The sequence below is a fragment of the Cyrtonyx montezumae genome, unplaced genomic scaffold (genome assembly GCF_038088225.1).
Source record: "Cyrtonyx montezumae isolate F1298 unplaced genomic scaffold, pur_monq_1.0 scaffold_10, whole genome shotgun sequence".
Taxonomy (NCBI): Eukaryota; Metazoa; Chordata; class Aves; order Galliformes; family Odontophoridae; genus Cyrtonyx; species Cyrtonyx montezumae.
This window is the reverse complement of record NW_027071826.1, coordinates 58,389,714-58,407,901: the sequence shown is the minus strand read 5'-3', so window position 1 is coordinate 58,407,901 and position 18,188 is coordinate 58,389,714. Positions and strand designations below refer to the sequence as shown.

General features: G+C 48.0%; 2 protein-coding genes across 2 annotated transcripts in view; both read right to left on the bottom strand.

The window, feature by feature from the left end:
• INAFM2 (InaF motif containing 2) overlaps positions 1 to 18,188 on the bottom strand; it is a 110,374-nt gene that overhangs the window by 40,507 nt on the left and 51,679 nt on the right. The gene's annotated exons all lie outside the window — the stretch shown is intronic.
• On the bottom strand, positions 601 to 18,046 carry DISP2 (dispatched RND transporter family member 2). Its single transcript, XM_065755636.1, has 10 exons — positions 18,023 to 18,046; positions 17,404 to 17,603; positions 11,491 to 11,598; positions 10,407 to 10,859; positions 8,776 to 8,805; positions 7,579 to 7,702; positions 6,550 to 6,665; positions 6,141 to 6,259; positions 5,134 to 5,231; positions 601 to 4,023 (listed from the first exon to the last, which is right to left on the bottom strand). The coding sequence occupies exons 1-10, from the start codon at positions 18,044 to 18,046 to the stop codon at positions 604 to 606; spliced, it is 4,692 nt and encodes a 1,563-aa protein (XP_065611708.1). The 3' UTR covers positions 601 to 603.

Genomic DNA, 18,188 nt, shown 5'->3' with positions numbered 1-18,188 from the left:
CTGCAAAGTGGGCCCGAGCCCCTTATTCCCACCTTGAACCACAGTATTTCGGGCAAAAAACGAAGCATCGTGCAGATATAGCAAAAGTTGGTCATAAGTGTTTATTCTACATCAACTCGTAGGAGGCAAATTTGTTCTTTGACAAACCAAGGTGAGGAAATGATCGCTTTTCTGCCTGACACAAACACTCTCCACTTGAAATCTAGGTTTGCCATAGCTGCGGGTTTGGTTTCAGGCTCTTCTTTATGACGTGAACTCTCTGCCTCTAAATAGCTGAGGAGATACTTCTCGTTATTTCCCTCCTTGACAAGAAAAAAAATATCTAATCACCATTTAGGAAACGACAAACAGGTTTACTCAATACATTCTGCAGTATAGCTGTGAATATGGCACAGGACACTGGAAGGTCAAAGGGCTTACTCTCCACCACAACCAATCTCACATCCCCTCAACAATATCCGATCTGCTGGCACGGGTGTTTGCACAGCTGAAATACTAAATTCAGCCCAAGGAGAGGCGGGAGGAAAAAATTGATATTTACAGTTCAGAGGAGGTTTCACCTTCCCCTTTCCCTAGCAGTACAGTTTCGTTTTCTGCAAGGTTTCAACTGTTGTAACCAGAACTCTGTGCGCTAGATCGCTTGATCCAAACATCGGGCATGTCTGGTTGGCTGTTCGGTAACACAACGGGCCCTTCGCTCCCTAATCCAAATCGATTCTTCCACGAAGAGCTGTTCTGCTGCGATGCTGCTGGAGAGATATCAAAGACGGTCTCCCTCAGGTCCAGGCGCAGTGTATCTCTCTTCCCGTTCAAGTAACCTCTCTCTGTTTGACTGTAGGAATCAGAGAGCTCTAAGACATCGGGACAAGAGCTGGCTGACTCAGCAAGCTTTAGGCCTTGCTCAAAATCGCTGATCGATGTCTCACTGGAGATGTTGAGCATGTCGAAAGAGCTGCCAAGAGAACAAAGGCATCTGTGAATTTTGTAGATGTCAGCAGCAGGAGGATGGCTGTTGTCTGAGGTATAATCCGACTGCTGCTGGGCAGTGTCAGTAGAGCACTGTGATTTATCGAGCTGCCCTTCTTCATTCACACCAGCTGGCTGGATATAGTCCAGCCCAGAACCATCCCAAGCTTTTGGGCTGTATTTTTGACACTGACAATCTCTGCATAATCTCTCCCTGTGAATTTCTGCTCCCGAGCTGCTGTGCTTGTAAGGAGAGGAAGTTTGCAAGGCAGGACATTGGCACAGGACAGCCTGGTCATCTCCACGGCTTTCGTGCAGATTCTGTCTCTCTCTTTCAAGGGGAGGGTGTGTTGCTGTTCTCGGGCACCTGTTATCTTCAGCTTGCGTGTCTTCAGAGAGCACCGATGGCCTGTTGGACAGCTTGCTCGTGGATGTGCTGTTGTCGAAACTGTCGCTGAGTTTTCTGGACAAAGGCTGGAGCTCATATTGCTCGTTTGCGGTGTTGGACTCCTGGACCTTCCGCAGACGGTTTTGCTTCTCGTTTCCCCCGCAGGCATAGCTTCCGTTTGGTTCAGAGTCATCAGAATAATCTTGCATGGTGTGGGCACAAGGCCAAAGGATCTGCCCGCAGTTCTTCTCCGGGCCAAAGAAGCAGCACAGCGACTGGAAAAAGAAGCTGGCAAACCCGCAGCTGATACACTTGATCATCATTAGAAATATCCCCAACTTTCTATAGGCCAGGACTGTAGCAGGCAACATAATGACCCCTGCAGAGAACAAGGCAGACGCTGCCATCGCGGTGGCACAGCTCATCTGCTTCAGGGAAAAGGCCACTCGGCTCAGGCGGTCTGAATGGGGGCACAGGTGGTAGGAGATGCAGTAGTTGACGGTGAAGTCAACAGAGAGACCTACTGCAGCTGAAATGAAGAGAGACTCCACTGCGTTGAGCTGCCACTCCAAGAGGACCAAAAGGCCAACAGTTACCAGGACAGTGCCTGCAATGGCAGTCACGGAGAAAATGCTCAGGAGAACGTTCCAGGTAGTGAGCAGCAGCACCACAAAAGAAATGGCAATAGAGAGCCCCATGACCACCATTGTTTCTGTGCTGAGACTGTGCTGGAGGTTGTACAGCTCTAGTTTACTGGTAAACCACCCATTCTGAAGTCCCACAGGGGCGGTTTTTATTTCTTCTGTTAACCAGAGGTCGATTTCTTCGTAGAAGTGTTTGGCTTTGCTGTAGTTGAAGCTATAGTGGTAAACAGTTTGAAACTGCAGTACTAAGGCAGCAAGATTTCCCTCTCCATCAAATCTGAGGCCCAGATCATACATATCTGCTCCTTCCCTGCCTTGTTCTAGGAGCATCATTTTGATGCAGTGTAGGAAGACTTCGCTTCCATAAGGGAAGGAGAACTGGTTACAGCACAGGTTGAAGCTGTTGTCTCTCTGGGAGCACTGGCGACTATCCATCCACCTGACAAACTCCTCCATGAAACACACAGTAGATTTGTGCTCCGTATCAAGGTAATAGAAAGTTTGGTTCTTCACCTTTTGACAGAATTCAAAGAGCCACTTTTGGGCATCGGGACTTTGGATTGTGAAGGTGGCATCTACCACGAGGGTGCCGTTGCTTTTTGGGTTGAAATGGTCCCCGTTATCCACAGGCAGGATACCCCAGATGATAGTGACAGGCATACGCTGCCCTTCGCCGTGCTCTAGCCTCTCAAACATGAACTGGTGGCAGTACTCGGAGTCGTACCTCTCAAAGGGGTGGCTCAGTCTGAACACCTGAACAGACGATGACTCGAGAGTTGGGAGTCTGAGTTTTGGGTTGGAACAGGAAATGTAGGCACCTCCGATTGCTAAGGCGGCAAACCAGCAGATCCAGATGTACCGAAACTTGATGACTCCACAAGGCAAAAGCTTTTCAAATAACAACTTGGAGGTTTCGCTCAACGTCTTCTGGAGACCCCTGAGGACGTAATGGAAGGAGAGAGCGACTCTCTTTTGGCCGGTGTTTTTCCAGTAGTCTTCTGGCTTGTAAACACAGGTTGTTGCGACGTAGCGCTCGTACAGCACGGCCGATGAAGGAAGCCAAGTCATCATGAACACGAGGTTCACCAGGACCGAGGTGCCCATGTAAACGGCAAAGCAGCGGATGGCTATGATATTGCTAATGTAGCTGGCATAGAAGGCAGCACCCGTCGTGAAGCAGGATGCCAGCATGAGATACGCAAAATGATGCATGGTTTGACTCACCCGCTGTGAAAGCCCCACAGAAGGGTTCTGGCTCTTGCTCAGGTTCCAGAGGTCAAAGAAGATGAAGGTGTGGTTGGCACAAATGCTGCTCAGAATGATAATGGCCGTCAGGTTTACAAAAGGGAAGTAGGTGAATCTGAAGGCCACTTTGTACAAGAAGTAGGAGATCATCAAAGAGCTGATGACAGTGAGCAGGACCATCAACGTAATAAAGACCGAGCGTAAATAAAAAGAAATGCTTAGAAAAATAGCTAATATTGCCAGAACTGGGTACTTAGTATCCAGTAAAAGATAGTGCTGGAATAGTTTCTGTTTAAGGCCCAAGTCCATTCCAGTGATAGATGTATAGTTATCAAATAGATCCCAGGATTCAAGATTGTCTAAGTAGATCCCCATCATAGATGCACCTTTCCTCGTAGGCAAAAAGAGCAGGCTGTACTTGAGGGATGGCACTTGGTACTCAATCGTCTGCGGACTAAGAAAGTCTCTGTCGACCAAGAAGTGAAGAAGTTGGTAAATAGCATTGAAGCGGGTACACTTCTCTGGGACTTTGGCGCACTGAGAGTGCTTCTGTCTCATGGTCTCCGGACCTATGCAAGATGGAGTGAGGATACCTTTGTGGTAGTCAGGAGCGCAGGCACGAAGGAGGGCCAGGGTGTGGGAAATGTCTCCTTGAGTTATCTCCAAACAAGAAGACCTGTTGTATAGGACAGCAATGTAGTTCCCCAGAGACCAGCTCGGGCAGCATTCATTGGCTTCAGTACGTTGGCAGAGGTCTCTAAAGTGAACGTGCGAGCGTATCTGAAAAACAGCCAAGGGAACAACATGCGAGCTCCGCTTTGCACGCTTCATCTTGCTCCTTCAAGTAATCCCCCCCTCCAGGAGCACAAGCCACGGCTCTCAGCGACAAAGTACACACACTAAAGCAATTGAAGCACACTAGCCTTCTGCCAAAAACTGAAACCCTGTCTGTCATTTCTAGGTTATAACATCTGATTTGAAATTTAGGATCCATCTCCACTATCCTAGTGGCAGCAGTGCCCTTCATTTCACAGGTGTTCTCAAGGCTGGAACAGAAAGGAGAGATGATTTTTACTGATTTTATTTTATATTTACTTTTATTTTACTCCTTACATTATTGGTAGATTTGCCAGTAAAATCACTGGCAGCCAAGGAGATGATGTGCACTCCCCCAGGGCACACAGTCTTGTTGTCTTATTTGTTATACCTTGGGACTTCTTGCTCTGTGTGTTTCTCCGTTGCAGCCATTACTGTGCTGGCAGCCACTGCAGGCACACCACGGCAGTTCAGGTGTGGCTGACAGCATGACTAGCACTGCTGAGCATGCAATGTGCAGTGATGTGGATGGGACTGGGAGCCTGTGCTCTCCGCGTGCTGTGGGATGGTTTTAAACCTAGTTTTGCTACAGCTCTCGTGGACGTGCGTCTGGCATGGTGTAGTGTGAACACAGAGCCTCCTGCCAGCAGGATGTCAGACTTGCAGGGGAGGTTTCCTGGGAGTCTTATCACTTAGAGTTGCTCAAGATCCTATGGCAAACACAACTAATCCTATTAAACAGTTCACTTAAAAAAAAAAGCTGGCTGTGGCAGTCTCCAGGACGACAGCTCCATTTTGGTAATTAGGTTCTGCCACTCGATATTCTCAGTCCCTTCTGATGGACGTCTTCAGCTTCTGAACAAGGTTTTTGCTGAGTATCTGTGTATTCTTGTTTAATGGCAGCTGGACTTCAGGGATAGGTGAAATCATTATGTTGCTAGGTAGGTAAAATGCACTGGAGATCTCTAGGCTGAAACCTGCTCTGTTTCTGTCTGCCTTCCTTTCAGCTAGATATTCAAGATGATAGTCAGAAGAGAAACAACATGCATACGTGTCCATCGTGACATTACTAACCTTGTCTTGTTCGATTTGACACATGGATTGAATAGCTTGCAAGTTCCATAAGCTCCCAGCAGTTGTGGACATGAACACCAGCTGGGAATAGCCCTTCTCTGAAAGAAAAAGAAAATTAAAAAGAACAGAAGGGGGAAAAAAAAAAGTATTAGATGAGGTAACCAAGCTGGTTGGAATATATGCTCTGGGCATTAAAAGAAAATAAATCTTGCTGTCTCTAAGACCACCATGGAGGACTCCCTGAAGGGAACGAGGTCATGAAACAGCTTGCAGTGAGTGGTAGCATCCCCACGTGTGATCTGACCTCTGCTCCTCGCCCGGCTGTCAGCAGCAGCAGAGCAGGGATGGAGCATTTTCAAAACACGCTCCCGATGCTGTCAGCGTGCTTTCAGGGAGTGCTGCCATCTGCTTCTGCACCCCTCTGCGAGAGCAAGGAGCTGAAGTTCAGCCAAAAAACTCCCAGAGACCTGAGGGTTCGGTGCTTGATTTCAGAAGTGGAGTTGGGGGCAGAATACCTGCATGCCGTTCCTCTTTCTTCTGTTTATTAACAAATTTGGGGTGACTTGGAGTGGTGGTGGTGCTTTTTTCCTTCCCATTTTTCACTAACGTATGTATTTCAAGAAGAAAAGAAGGAAGGGGAGGGGAAGGAAACAGAGTTTGCAGTATGCATTTTTCCCACGGTATTCACCTTTGATACAGGCAAATGGTGAAAATATTTGTCCTTTTACTTGTGTTTTTAAGGTATATTCCTAAAAAGTAAAAAAGAAATATAGCAAAACAGAGAATCAGCTCTCCACCAGAATTTCAGAATGAGGATTTTCTAAGCAGCTGCTTACGAAGGGCCGAAAGACTGCTATCCAGAAGGATTTTGTGGAGTGGTATTGCACACACTGCTTTCTCAGAGTGCCCCTGGAGAGTTTCCCGGTGTCCTAAAGCACTTGGACAGTTCTGTGCACTGTTGAATTCTGGGTGCATAATGCATACTACTCCAGCAAGACTCCACTCACCCGGGGGACCACAAAAGAAGCCATCAACTCCATAGATTTGCTCCACCATTCTCCGAGTCCTCGCTTCTTGTCCTCTCTGAACAGCCTTTTGTCCTCTGCTGATGCCAATGTCATCGTAGCTAGCAAGAGATGATACAGTTTGTGTAAGTAGAGAGATCAGCCAGCAATGAGCGAGTCTCTGGTAAACAGTGAAGTAAACATATGGAGAGTTTAGAGCCCAATTCCTCATTTCCAGAGTGGGCAGCCCAAGCCCATTGCAAGGAACAAGACTTTAAACCCTCCAGTGCTCGGTTGCTTTTGAGCAAAGGGCATACGTTAAAATTCACATAGGTACCTTGAAACACTAACTTGAATTGGAAACTTCAAAACCAAACATTTTCCTCACAGCCCCCACACCAAATTCTAATACCTTTTCTTCTCAGCATATGGAGAAAGGGAGAAGGTCTTCTTGTAGCCTGTATGGCTCTCTACGTTCCTCCACACAACGAGCTTTCTGCCAATGTCTGTATCTCGTGGCTCAAAACCCTGCAGCCAAGCAAAAGGGTTTTGTCATTAGCTTGCATTTTAGCTTAGCATCCCTTAACGATTCTTCTAGACGCAGCAACTAGATGAGACTGTATGAGAGGATTACTGCATCTTGTATCTCTCCAAGCATCGATTTTTCCCTGGAAACAGCGCATCCAAGAGATGACAGGAAAAAATTTCTATTTCTCCTTTCCTTTTGGGCAGGGGTGACTATAGTGTGAGTCCTCAGCATTGCAGACATGGGCCAGTGGCTGCTGCTGGCACAGGCTATGCTCCTTAACCCAGCTCAAGAGTGGAGCTCAGGCTTTCTGCAGTTGCCAAGCGCAAGCCAAAGATTGCTGTGCCCCAGTCCTGAGAGATGCACTCTCTCTAAGGAGAGATCTGGAGATGCATCTCTGTGGGCTGGAAGAAATGGTCCTCAGGAGAGAGCTGGAGCATTTAGAAGCTGATGAGGACATACTACCAGAGCAGCATGCTGGGCCTCGAGAGGGGGGCTTAACACTGAGCACTAACAGAATTGCTTCACCAGTGAGAGCTATTAAGCAGTGCGACAGCGAAATAGCAAGGAATGAAAGCCTTTCACTGATGGGCGATGTCACTATTTGTTTTCTTGAGCGTGGCATCAAAGAGACAGCAAGTAACTGTGCATTACTCTGAAACATTATGTCCGTCCAGAAGGAATCCTGCTTTGGTTGCACACTGTGAACATGAGAGGGGAAAAGAGAGCTGATCACTGATAAACACTACCATTTATTTCTAGTGGCTTTAGTGTCCTCCTGTCCTGCCTTGCTGCCTCTATCTGCAGATAAGGAAGGAAGCATAAGCTCGTTTCGTACAGCAGAAAGAACACATTACCGGTTGGCCTGTGGATTTTCCTTCTGTTCACACTGACATATTCCCTGTAAGGACTTACCATCAGAGGCTCTGAAAAATCGGGCAAGTTTCCCACAAGCAGGCCAGCTAAAGTGCAAACCACAGCCGTCACCGAGCACAGCACCAGGACAGCTATGGGCCACTCCGCGATCACTTGAGAGTAACTGGAATCAACAGGAGCAGAAAAAACACAGCTGTTAGAGCCCTTCTGCTGTTGAACCAACACAGTGTTAGTAAGGGGACGTAAAAGAGTCGGGGTCTTCAGTTTGAGCATTTGTTTATCAGAAAGCATAGAGGCTCTAGTACAGCTGTTAATGGATGCATCATACCTCCAACCAGATGTCTGAAGGCAACTCGAATTAGCTCGAGTAATCACATTCTGTCTCTCTACATTTTCCTGCTTTTCCAATCAGAAATAATAAAACCCAGACCCTTCCATCCTAAGGTAAAAGGAAGCTTTAAATATTCAACTTAAAAGGCTGCATTTAGAAGCAGCTTCTCTCTCACTTGCCTTCCCCCCCCCCCCCATTGCACAGTCTAAGCCAGTAGCTCTCTTGCAATTTGGCCTGCAGATTTTCTGCCCTTTACGTGTTAAATTACATCATTTCTGGAGGCCCCTGTGGGTAATTCTGTGCCCAGTTACCAAAAAAACCCAACAAAAACCAGAATTAACTGCAACATCTGATGATGGCGGTGTTACATTTCACACCAGCACTGTGCACCCAAACGCAAACCTCCACGTTCTCTGGGAGGAAGGATTTTCTGTTGCCTGTTTTCTTGCCCTAAACGAGAGTTTTCTACCATCATGAATCCTTGATTACACGTAGTCTTGCAGCAAAGATCTCTTCCACTACAGCTTGTGAGAAAATGCAGGACCCTACCGTTGTTGCTCCTGATGCCCTTCTGATTCCCCATCTGGTGGGCCATGCTGGATTAATCCAATCAGTGTAACTATAAATATATATAAAGCTGTCGTATGGACTACAGCCAGGCACCTGCTCTGAGAACGGCTATCAAGGCAGCGTTGCTATTCATTAGTGCAGGTTAAATTGATCTCACAAGCAAATAGAGATTTTTCCAGGCAGATTGGAAGCACAGAGCAGGGAGTGCTGAGTGCCTCTGAAACTGGTGCTGCTGGGGAGGTCACCAGCATCGACGCTCTGCGTTTCCTAACAGCAGAGTAAGGGAGCGACGATAATGGGGCAGAAGGACAGCAAGGATTTGATATTAAGCATACCTTTTGGGCATCCTGAAAGCTTTGTCATGTCTGCAGACAGGAAAAAAAGGAAAGAAAAAGATGAACGTGGATTATTTTCCTGCTAAGCACCATCCCGGGTGGCTAATGAGCAAGTTAACCCCTTCAGAAGCTGAGCCGTTGCTGTGGGAGCTGGTTTGGCACTGCATGGATTTGTCTAACGAATAACATGGTCTTTCCCTCTCTCACTGCCATTTTAATCAAACCTGAAGGGAAAACTCTTAGTAACTCCTCTGTGTTGTCCCTCCAGAAAAAAAAAAACAATAGAAGGACATACATAATCCCACATGAATCACACTAACATTTATCCATGGAAATCTGTTTCAAGAGCTTTCCTGCCAAATTTTTAAATTACTTCTTGGCAACAGCATAACTATGAAATTTTAATGATCGAGGCTAACAATGCCTATAGTTTTCATCTCCTATTCAACTCAGCAAGGATTTTCCAGAAAGGTCGATCTCATTTGCTTCCCAAGCCCTTTCAAAGATGACATTTGTCCCATCTAAAGGGAAATGAGGCCAGTGGAGCTGCTCAGGATGTTTCTTCTGGTGTTTCCATCGCAGAGCAGCTCTTGTCATTCTTACTAGAGCTCTGAGGGATAAAAGAAAGAAGCGACCCTTCACAGAAAAGCTGTACTTGAGCACTCACCATATCTGAAGGGCCTTTCCTTCTGCTCCCCATTTCCACCTGAAACCTCTCTCTGAAATGCACGGTCTCCTCATCACTCTAATGCTCCACAGGTTTGAGAGAGAGGGGAGCAGCAAGAAATCCTCATAGACTGTTAAAGAGAAGCCTCTTCTCAGCTGCACGCTGCCTGTCCTGTGTTAATTCTCCCACTATGGCTTCTCAGGCAGAATTGCTCAGACTAAAAACCTTGTTCTATCATTATTATAACATCAGTTCTCTGTCTGCCAGTGCTTCATATTCTGCCAGTGATTTGCAGTCCAGCACAATAACCCGTTATGGAGAAAGCAGCTGACAATTTTGTTGATGCAGTGCTGATGAAAATGCAAATACCAACTAATTAAATCCTCTGTTAATGGTTAGAAAATGAGACCAGAAAGGTCTTCTGTGCCTAGCTCTGCACTGTTGTACAAAAGCAAGGAATCCTACACTGCTGGACTTTGCTTGCTGCCAACCAGCCTGGAAGACCAGGTCGCATTCCCCGACTTTGCATTTCTCACGGTATTTCCTTCTCCTCCATCACAGGCAGCAGCTTCACTGGGAGTAGAAAAAAGAAATTAACTGTGCTCTTATCACTCAGAAACTCTGCCGAGATAAAGGATTAGCCAGCTGGCTATCTCGCAGTGCAAACAGAGAAAAAGAGGGGGACCACCGAAGAGGGGCACGATCACAGCTGGGTGATGCAGGAGTAACAGAATGACCTCGGCTCTATTCAACAGGTCACCCTGAGAAGGAAATCCTGACTCTCACAGGTGCAGCTCTGTGTGTTTCTAGTGGGTGGAGAGAGAAAATTCTATCCTTCACGCTTTGGGGGACATCTACTGCTTCAAACTGGTGAACAAAGTCACTCAGAGCCTTCTGTTCCCGCCCCAGAGTTCAGGAGCTGCCTCCCAAAAGCCACCGAGCCGCCCCTCCGCGTGCCTCTCACCTGACTGTTACAACATGGTGCTGCACCGGCCGAGAGAGTCGCTGCCCAGGGGACCACTGTTTCCAGGGGGTTTCCAGAGCCTCGTGATGGGAAGCTGGCACGGGATCACCACTGGAAAGGTGGGAGCACAACACGGACCTCTCACCGTGCCCGGGGAGCAGGGGCAGGCCGTAGCCGCCTCGAGGCTCCTGTTGGTTGCAGGAGTAACACAAGTGATGCTGTTGTGAGTCCTGGGAGCTCGATGGTACCTGACCGTTGGACTGGGTGGAGATCGGCCCCAGTGTGTGGCTGGAGGAGGGCAGCTGGTCTCCCCCCAGTCTGGGTGATGCAGGAATAGGGCAGTGATGGACTGGGCAGATTCTTTCCCAAGAAGTGCCACTGTAGCTGGGCTCGGTGTTGGCGATCTCTGGCATGGCGAGACACGTCTGGCAAGGTCCTGCATTTCGTTTTTCTCTGCGAGAGGAAATAAAGACATGGTAAAACCTTTCTCTGTTACGACACCAGAAAGGCTACGTGGGGGAATTGCATCTTGTCTCCCACTCAATGCAAGACATAAAACCTCACCCTCCGTTTGCTGTATCGAGAGCCAGGGCTGAGCTGAACTACGCTTTGTACATGAGTGAGGCATGGATGTTTCTGGAGTGCAGCTGATGGTGAATTCCTCACATCTTTGTGCATGTTGTTCCAAAATAGTATAACACGCCCTTGAACAGTTTTCAGCTCCTGTAAAGGCTGTGGTTTTAGAAACCAGGCATGGCTGCAACTCATAGACAGAGGTAAGTTAATTAAATGCTTATGGTATTTAATTAAACAGGTCTCCTTGCTCCTTCTTATTGCTCCCAAGGTATTTCAGTGCAAAAGGGCCTGGTGATAAAAGCAAGGCCCTAACGCGGAAGCACAGAGTAATTACAGAGATCCGAGGGAGCAGTCAGTCTTTGTGACAGCAAGAAAACCCTTCACACACCATACGATGAGGTCACACTGACCTGAAAATGCCTCTGAAATTACCATTTCAGTGTCAGGGAGCTTCAGCAGCACTGTGCAATTTGGAGTGAGAAAGCAAGAACAGTACAGAAACACCTACAGTCTCTGGTGGTCGATCAGGGAACACGCCACGGGCTCTACAGCTGAGTTATATGCCTGCTCTAGTGTCTGGCATTGAGCATTAGGTATGATGGATGATTTGGGCCAGCTAGAATCACAAAATGTCTCGAGTTGTCAGAGAATTATGAGTACTGCAAAGAGACAAGAATGAGATGAACTTTAGCCTGAGGCACCTGATGAGATGTGGAGAAAAACTGAAGACAAAATATGACTGATAGGGGAATATTTTCAAAACTTTGCAGAGCTCGTCTCATTTCTCTTTCAGACAGCCATGGAAAAAGACAGAATTTTAGCAATTACAAATCTCTGAAATTGCACCCGAAGTTAAATAGCATGGTAATGGCAAAGGCAAAAAAGACCTGGAGATTTCTATTAGCTCAGTACTTCTCCTTTCTGGAAAAAAATAATAATTTTCAAGAACAGATTGGCCTTGGCGGCTCACGCTGTGTACTTACCAACATCAATTGAGCTTATCAGCACTGGGAAACTATATTTCATGATTATACAGAATGGACTCATTTCACTAAAACCATTACAGCAGAGTAATACGACTGCAGTAACAGTTACAGCAATGCTGATGTGGAGACTCACGGCACAAGTGTCCCACTCTCTGCTACTTGCACAGAAAGATATCTTGCTTGGTTAGGTGCCACCTGTAAGGTGTGATGTTAACAGAATGAATAACACCAAGTGGTGTTATTGCCAAGATGTAGTACAGATGGCATGATTAGACAGATTGCTATGATGGAAAAGAGACAATTGAAGTAAAGGGAAAAAAAAATGCTCACCTGTGTCCCAGGCTTCTGGTAAGAAACTCCAAAGGAGAAATCTCCAGAAAGAGATCCTTCCCCAGTGCTGGTCAGCCCTTAAATGGGGGCTGGGAGAGGTGGAGCCAGGCTCCACCCCTTCCCATCACACAGGGGCATTGCCTTCACCTGTGCTCCTGTGGCTGACTCTGCTCACCTCAGGTGATCCATCAGTGGTTCAGGCCGTGATTCAGCAGTTCCTATACACCATCTAATGTTAATTTAAGTTTTTAGTTATGTAGTAACGGCCAGGGATGACATAGCCAAAGGTGCTTACCACAACATCACTGACTTCGTAAGCAGTAACTGATGCTCACGTCCAGGTTTTGGGTCACAAAATTGCTGATTTTCTTTTGCTAGTGGCCCAGGATAGAGAGAATGAATGGCAAAATGATATCAAAACAGTTAGCAAATGCCACTGTCTGTGTAAGCGAGCTTCACTGCATCCCTGGGAGAAGAAGTACATCCGAAGGGAGGAAAGTCAGGCAGGATCTGTGAGACCGCTGATGTTTCTTATGACAGCAGATGTACAAATTGGTGGCAACAAGTCACAGTTTGCACTGAAGCGAGTGCCAGAAAACCTGCGGACAGATGTGCGTACACCTCACTGATAAACTTGACAGGTTGTTCCCAACAGTTCCAGCACCCAGCTGCCTCTGCTCTGCAATACAAAGGCCTAATAAGACTTCAGCTAGCTCAGCGTAGTGAGAGGGAGTGCTGTTTGCAAAGCACGAGCTCCCAGACAGATTGTGACAACGATATCCCATCCACCCGCAGAGTCTGTCAAAAGGAATAATGTAAAACCCTGTCACATGAAGTCCTTGCTGTCCTGTCGCAGATTAGTGGCAGGATTACCCAGACTTTCAAGCGAGTGATTTGGGTTGTAGCTCTATGAGGCAGTTTGCAAAGAAGGCTACACATTTGTTGGTGTATACACAAAAATGCTGCACGAGACAATAAATCTGAAGTCAGCAGTGCATTCACGAGATGGGATCTGGGGCTTGCTGCAGCCTCATCAAACTCACCTGCACTGGGGGAAGATTTTCATTTGTCTGTATGGTTGCAGCATAGAACAGGTGCAACAAAGGCAGACAAAGGAAAGCTTGTGGTCAGTGACAGGCAATGAATAAAATGGCCCATTTAATTAATTACTGCCCATTTGCAGTAATCACAGAACCAGCCAGCCTGGGATGTAGTAACCACCACATCTCCCCTGTCTGCGATAAGTAGCAGGGACAAGGTTTATTTGTGAGAGTATCACACTCCCTTTCTTGAGATAAAAATATAATTCCTCTCCGTTCTCCCAGATTTCCAGCGGTTGGAGTGCAAGTTAATTTTATCTGGAGGCTTGTGGCTTCTCATAGCTGCATTTCATAACCGAGGATGGCACTGCCACGTCTGCCTGCCTCATCTGTAGCACCAGACAGGAGGAAAAGGCTTTCACCAGAAAAAAAAACCCACAATACTATGAAGAGGAAATGCAAGCAACGTGCACTGAAAAATTCCACATCCAAAAACCCTCAGCTGCACAATCTCCTGGTGGCAAACCGTTGGCTATTGCAGACTGCTTCCAGGTTTTCTGCCCATATGTTAATATATTCAGTGCTAATATCCAACAGGCAAGCCCTCTCCCCTTGTTTATCACCTTTGCTGTGAAATACTGTTATGTTCTGTTCTTGCCCCACATGTGGCCTCAGCTCCATCCCCTGGCTGCTCAGAGGCTTCATGTTTTAAAATAACTTGAGCTAATTTAAATCACACACTCGTGACTCTTCGTTATCTCCCTTTCAGGCTAAACAACTACAGTTCTGTCAATCACACTCCAGATCCAAGTTGCCTTATGCTCATCTCCAACTCTGTGACAACGTGACCTTGGTTATCCACAATCTCCAGGGAAACCTGGAGCTCAGGAATAATGATAGTTTTGGATAATTACAGGTGGCAGGTCTGCAGGTTTTGTGTCTTCAATTGCCATGCTCTCAATTAGCCAGGGTGCTGGCGGGCTTTGCATTCGATCTGCTGAGATCTGCACCAGAGATGTAGGCTGGTCCTTGTTTCCCTGCCTACCAGCATGCCACTATGACTTTTCTGGGCCTCTAGGACCATAAGCTGTGCTTGAAAAGTGGTTGTAACAGGGTTCCTGTTGTTTACTGTCAGAGAGGAGAAGAGGTAGGCAGGGTGCTATGCTGGACTAACACCAGGGGAAGGGAGATCTTTTGAACGTTCACTCCTATTCAGGGCTGTGTCAGATGTTTGACACCGCTGGGATGGATTGGGCTGAAATGGTCTCACAGCCACAGGAAAACCTACAGAAGCAGCCTGCCAACCTCCTTTTTCCTCTTCAAGCTCAAGTGGATGCGAGCAAAGAGATGCAGAGAAAAGAAAGAAGAGGTGTACAGCAGGTGACAGGCTGGAACAAACTGCTCCCGTGACCCACAGGAATGAGTTGCATTTGTCATGCTGCTTCCCCATCTCTTCCCTTGAGATGTCTAGACAGGATAATAATCCAATTTATGAACCTGCCCAAGTCCCTCTAAGCGCAGCAGAGCTTTTCTGAGGCAGCCCACCTGATGTGCAGGAACCAGCAAAAGGGCTGAAGCCTCTTCCCACAGGAAAATGAAGATAACACCACTGCAAAGTCGTGCTCAGTTAGACATTGAGCACTGTGAAATTTCATTCACACACAAAAAAACAGCTAGGTTTATTCTCTTTCCCTTTTCTACTTGCCCTAGCAAGGTTTTAACTGCACATCAGCTGCAGGACTTTTCCTAAATGAAGAAAAGAAGTTCTTTCTGAGTTAAAACCATGTGCTCTCCATAGCTTTTGTTTAGATGGATGGCTTTTTCTCTGCGAGTCGTAAATGATTTTTGGAGAATGGGATTTTATAGTAGAGTTTAAACAGAGAGCTTTTCTCCTTGAGCGTATCCCCACGAAACAGCAGCGGAGCTGTTTTGCTTTTTCAATCTAGTAGCAAGGTAGCGTGTATCCTTGAGAAGCCTTACAATCTTCTTTTTTTTATATTTAATGAGACTCCTGAGTATGTTAAATCTTCATGAAAATTTAAAGAGACTGAAGAGCTCTGCTTCCCACGTCGTCTGCCAAGAAAAGTTTCGTTTTGTTTTTCCTTTCCATTGACTTGTCTGAACAGCCTTACCCTCACCCCAGGCTGCTAACAGCACTGTACAGGCATTTGTGATAGGACACAAGCAGACACAAAGGGCTCAGCCCTCCCCACCCAGTCTCCAGCTCCCGAAAGGATGCAGTTGGCAGTGTAAAACGCACAGACGCAAATCTGTTTGCTCACCCTTATTTTGAAGAGAAGAAAACAATGTCTTACTATCCCGGCCTTAAGAAGGTCGGAAAGAAGGTGCTGTTTATCAGTGATAAATTAGCTTGAGCATTGGCCAGAGGACAGGTACTACAGAGCTAACCCTTTTGTGACTACAGTGAAGAGCCTTGCGTAAAGAAGCATTCATGTGTGTGCTTGCTCTGGGGTCAGAGAACTATCTGATGGCTCTTTATAGCCACGAATGTAAGTTTTGGAGCGTAGAGCACGAAATAAATTCAGAACACCCACTTCAGATGGCATAACTCAAATACATAACCAAACTCTGACAGGCTGCTACATTCATTTTAAAGGATCTATTCCAACAAACAAAGGCAAGCAAAGCTAATGGGGCTTCACTGCTGGCTCAGACCCCACCCAAAGCCCAAGATTCAAGGTTAGGATCCGCAGAGCTAAGGAGATGTGGCTGCCCTGCTGGTTCCCCCTGGCAGGTGGGGATGGCTTAGCGTGAAGATCCCACGTCAGGCAGAAGAGCTTTGGGCTTTTGGAATGAATGTGTCGCTGACCTCAGGATGTTCTTTGCTCAGGAGAATCCGAAAGGCAACAGATCTGTTGCTTTCGGTCTAACAAATGGCAGTGAGGTCAAAAATTCGGAGGTGGCCCTATGCCCAGGATCACGGGCCAGTTGGCATTTCTAGAAAAGTGAAATGATGACCGCTGCCAGCCTGGTCTGAGGCACCAGTTAAGGGAGCATACGGCACAGGGGAGAAGAAGGAGAGGGCTGCAGGGTTTTATAGAAGAAAAAACACCTTTGCAGTGAAACCAGTTCTTGTCCAACGTTTGGTGAAAAGATGACTCCATCTAAAACATGCTGAGCACCCCTAACATCGGCTTGCCCCTTGCGGCAGGTGGGGTTGCTCACACTGTTGCACGATAAGAGAAGGACCTGGGGGTCCTGATGGATGAAAAACTTAACATGAGCCAGCAGTGTGCTCTTGCAGCTCAGAAAGCAAATGGTATCTTGGGCAGAAGAAGGGTGGCCATCTCTCTCTACTCTGCTCTCGTGATGCCCCATCTGGAGTACTGTGTCCGGGTCTGGAGCCTCCAGTACAAGAAAGACAGGGAGCTGTGGGAGAGGGTCCAAAGGAGGGCCACAAAGATGATCAGAGGGCCGGAGCATCTCTGCTAGGAAGACAGGCTAAGGGAGCTAGGCTTGTTCAGCCTGAAGAAAAGAAAGCTGCAGGTGACCTCATTGCAGCCTTTCAGTACCTAAAGGAGCCTATAAACAGGAGGGGAGCCGGCTCTTTGAAAGGGTAGATCACAGCAAGATGAAGGGAAATGGTTTTAAGTTGAGGGAGGGAAGATTTAGGTTGGATGTCAGGGGGAAGTTCCGTACTATGAGAGTGGCGAGGTGCTGGCGCAGGCTGCACAGAGAAGCAGTGGATGCCCTGTCCCTGGAGGCGTTCAAGGCCAGATTGGACGGAGCCCTGGGCAACCTGTTCTAGTATTAAATGGGGAGGTTGGTGGCCCTGCCTGCGGCAGGAGGGGTTGGAGAGTCACGCTCCTCGAGGTCCCTTCCAACCCCGTGCTGTTCTACGATCGATTCCACGACAAGAAAACCCCAGGGAGACCAAGTTCGACTCCAGCACAGGGGCGGGCACGAGCCCGAAACGACCTCCTAAACCCCAAAACGAGGGCCTTAAGACCAAAGTCACGTACCCCTCGACGGGGCCGGGAGGCAGTGCCAACCGAGCCTCGCCCAGCCACCCCCACCACCGGACACCTCCGGGCGCTCACCTACCTGGGCGGCCTCCGCTCCCGGCGGGGCGAGGCGGGCCCGGCCTCCATGGCCGGCGGCGGCGGGGCGCTGTCCGCTGCTCGCGGTGCTGAACGCTCCCGGCGAGGAGGAGGAGGAGGAGGAGCGCAGCGCTTGCGCGACCGCGGAGGCGGACCCAGAGGGTCGGCCAATGACCACGGGGCTCTGCCGGCGGAGGCTGAGAGCTGGGAAGAGTGGGTAGGGGGTCTGGGTGAGCCCGCGGGAGGTGGCAGTGGCAGGAAGGTACAGCCCCGAGCTCGACGTGCGGTGGAGCAGGTTGGATGCTCAAGTAGCGCGTCCTTAGGGAGGCAGGTCCTTCGTCCCGCGGAGGGTTGCGCTGCTTTGGCCCGTGGTTAGGAAAGGTCCCGGTGTTGAGGTGTGGAAGTTCACTAAGTGGATTTCAGCAGCATGAAGTTCATATAGGTGGTAGCTTTGAAAACCGAGTTGAGAGCTAGAAGAACGTGAGGAGGTCAGATCTGCTAACACTGGTTATCGTACTGTAGCCCCATGTGAATGGCCATGACATTACTCACGCTGGGAACGGCCTGAGCCTTTCTCCTGGCTCTGCCTGTGGGCAGGGGAGCGATCTTCTCTCCCTTCTCACGCCTCTGCGCACGGCCGTGGGCATGGCTGTGACTTATCCTTTCTCGTGGCTGTGGCCCTCACAGAAGCAATGATTTTCCTCCTTATGAGGGTGGCATCCTTTTTGCTTCACATGCTACAAAAAAGCCAAAGCAAAAAGGGAGAGTATTAGACCAGAGAGTATCCTG

Excerpts from the sequence above, each read along its gene's own strand:
- DISP2 (XM_065755636.1), bottom strand. The coding sequence starts at position 18,046 with ATGCCCACGGCCGTGCGCAGAGGC. Across the intron at positions 11,599-17,403 it reads CGGGAGCGGAGGCCGCCCAG|CTGGCCCAAATCATCCATCA; the intron begins GTAGGTGAGCGC and ends TTGTGATTCTAG. Across the intron at positions 6,666-7,578 it reads ATTTTTCAGAGCCTCTGATG|GGTTTTGAGCCACGAGATAC; the intron begins GTAAGTCCTTAC and ends GCTTGGCTGCAG.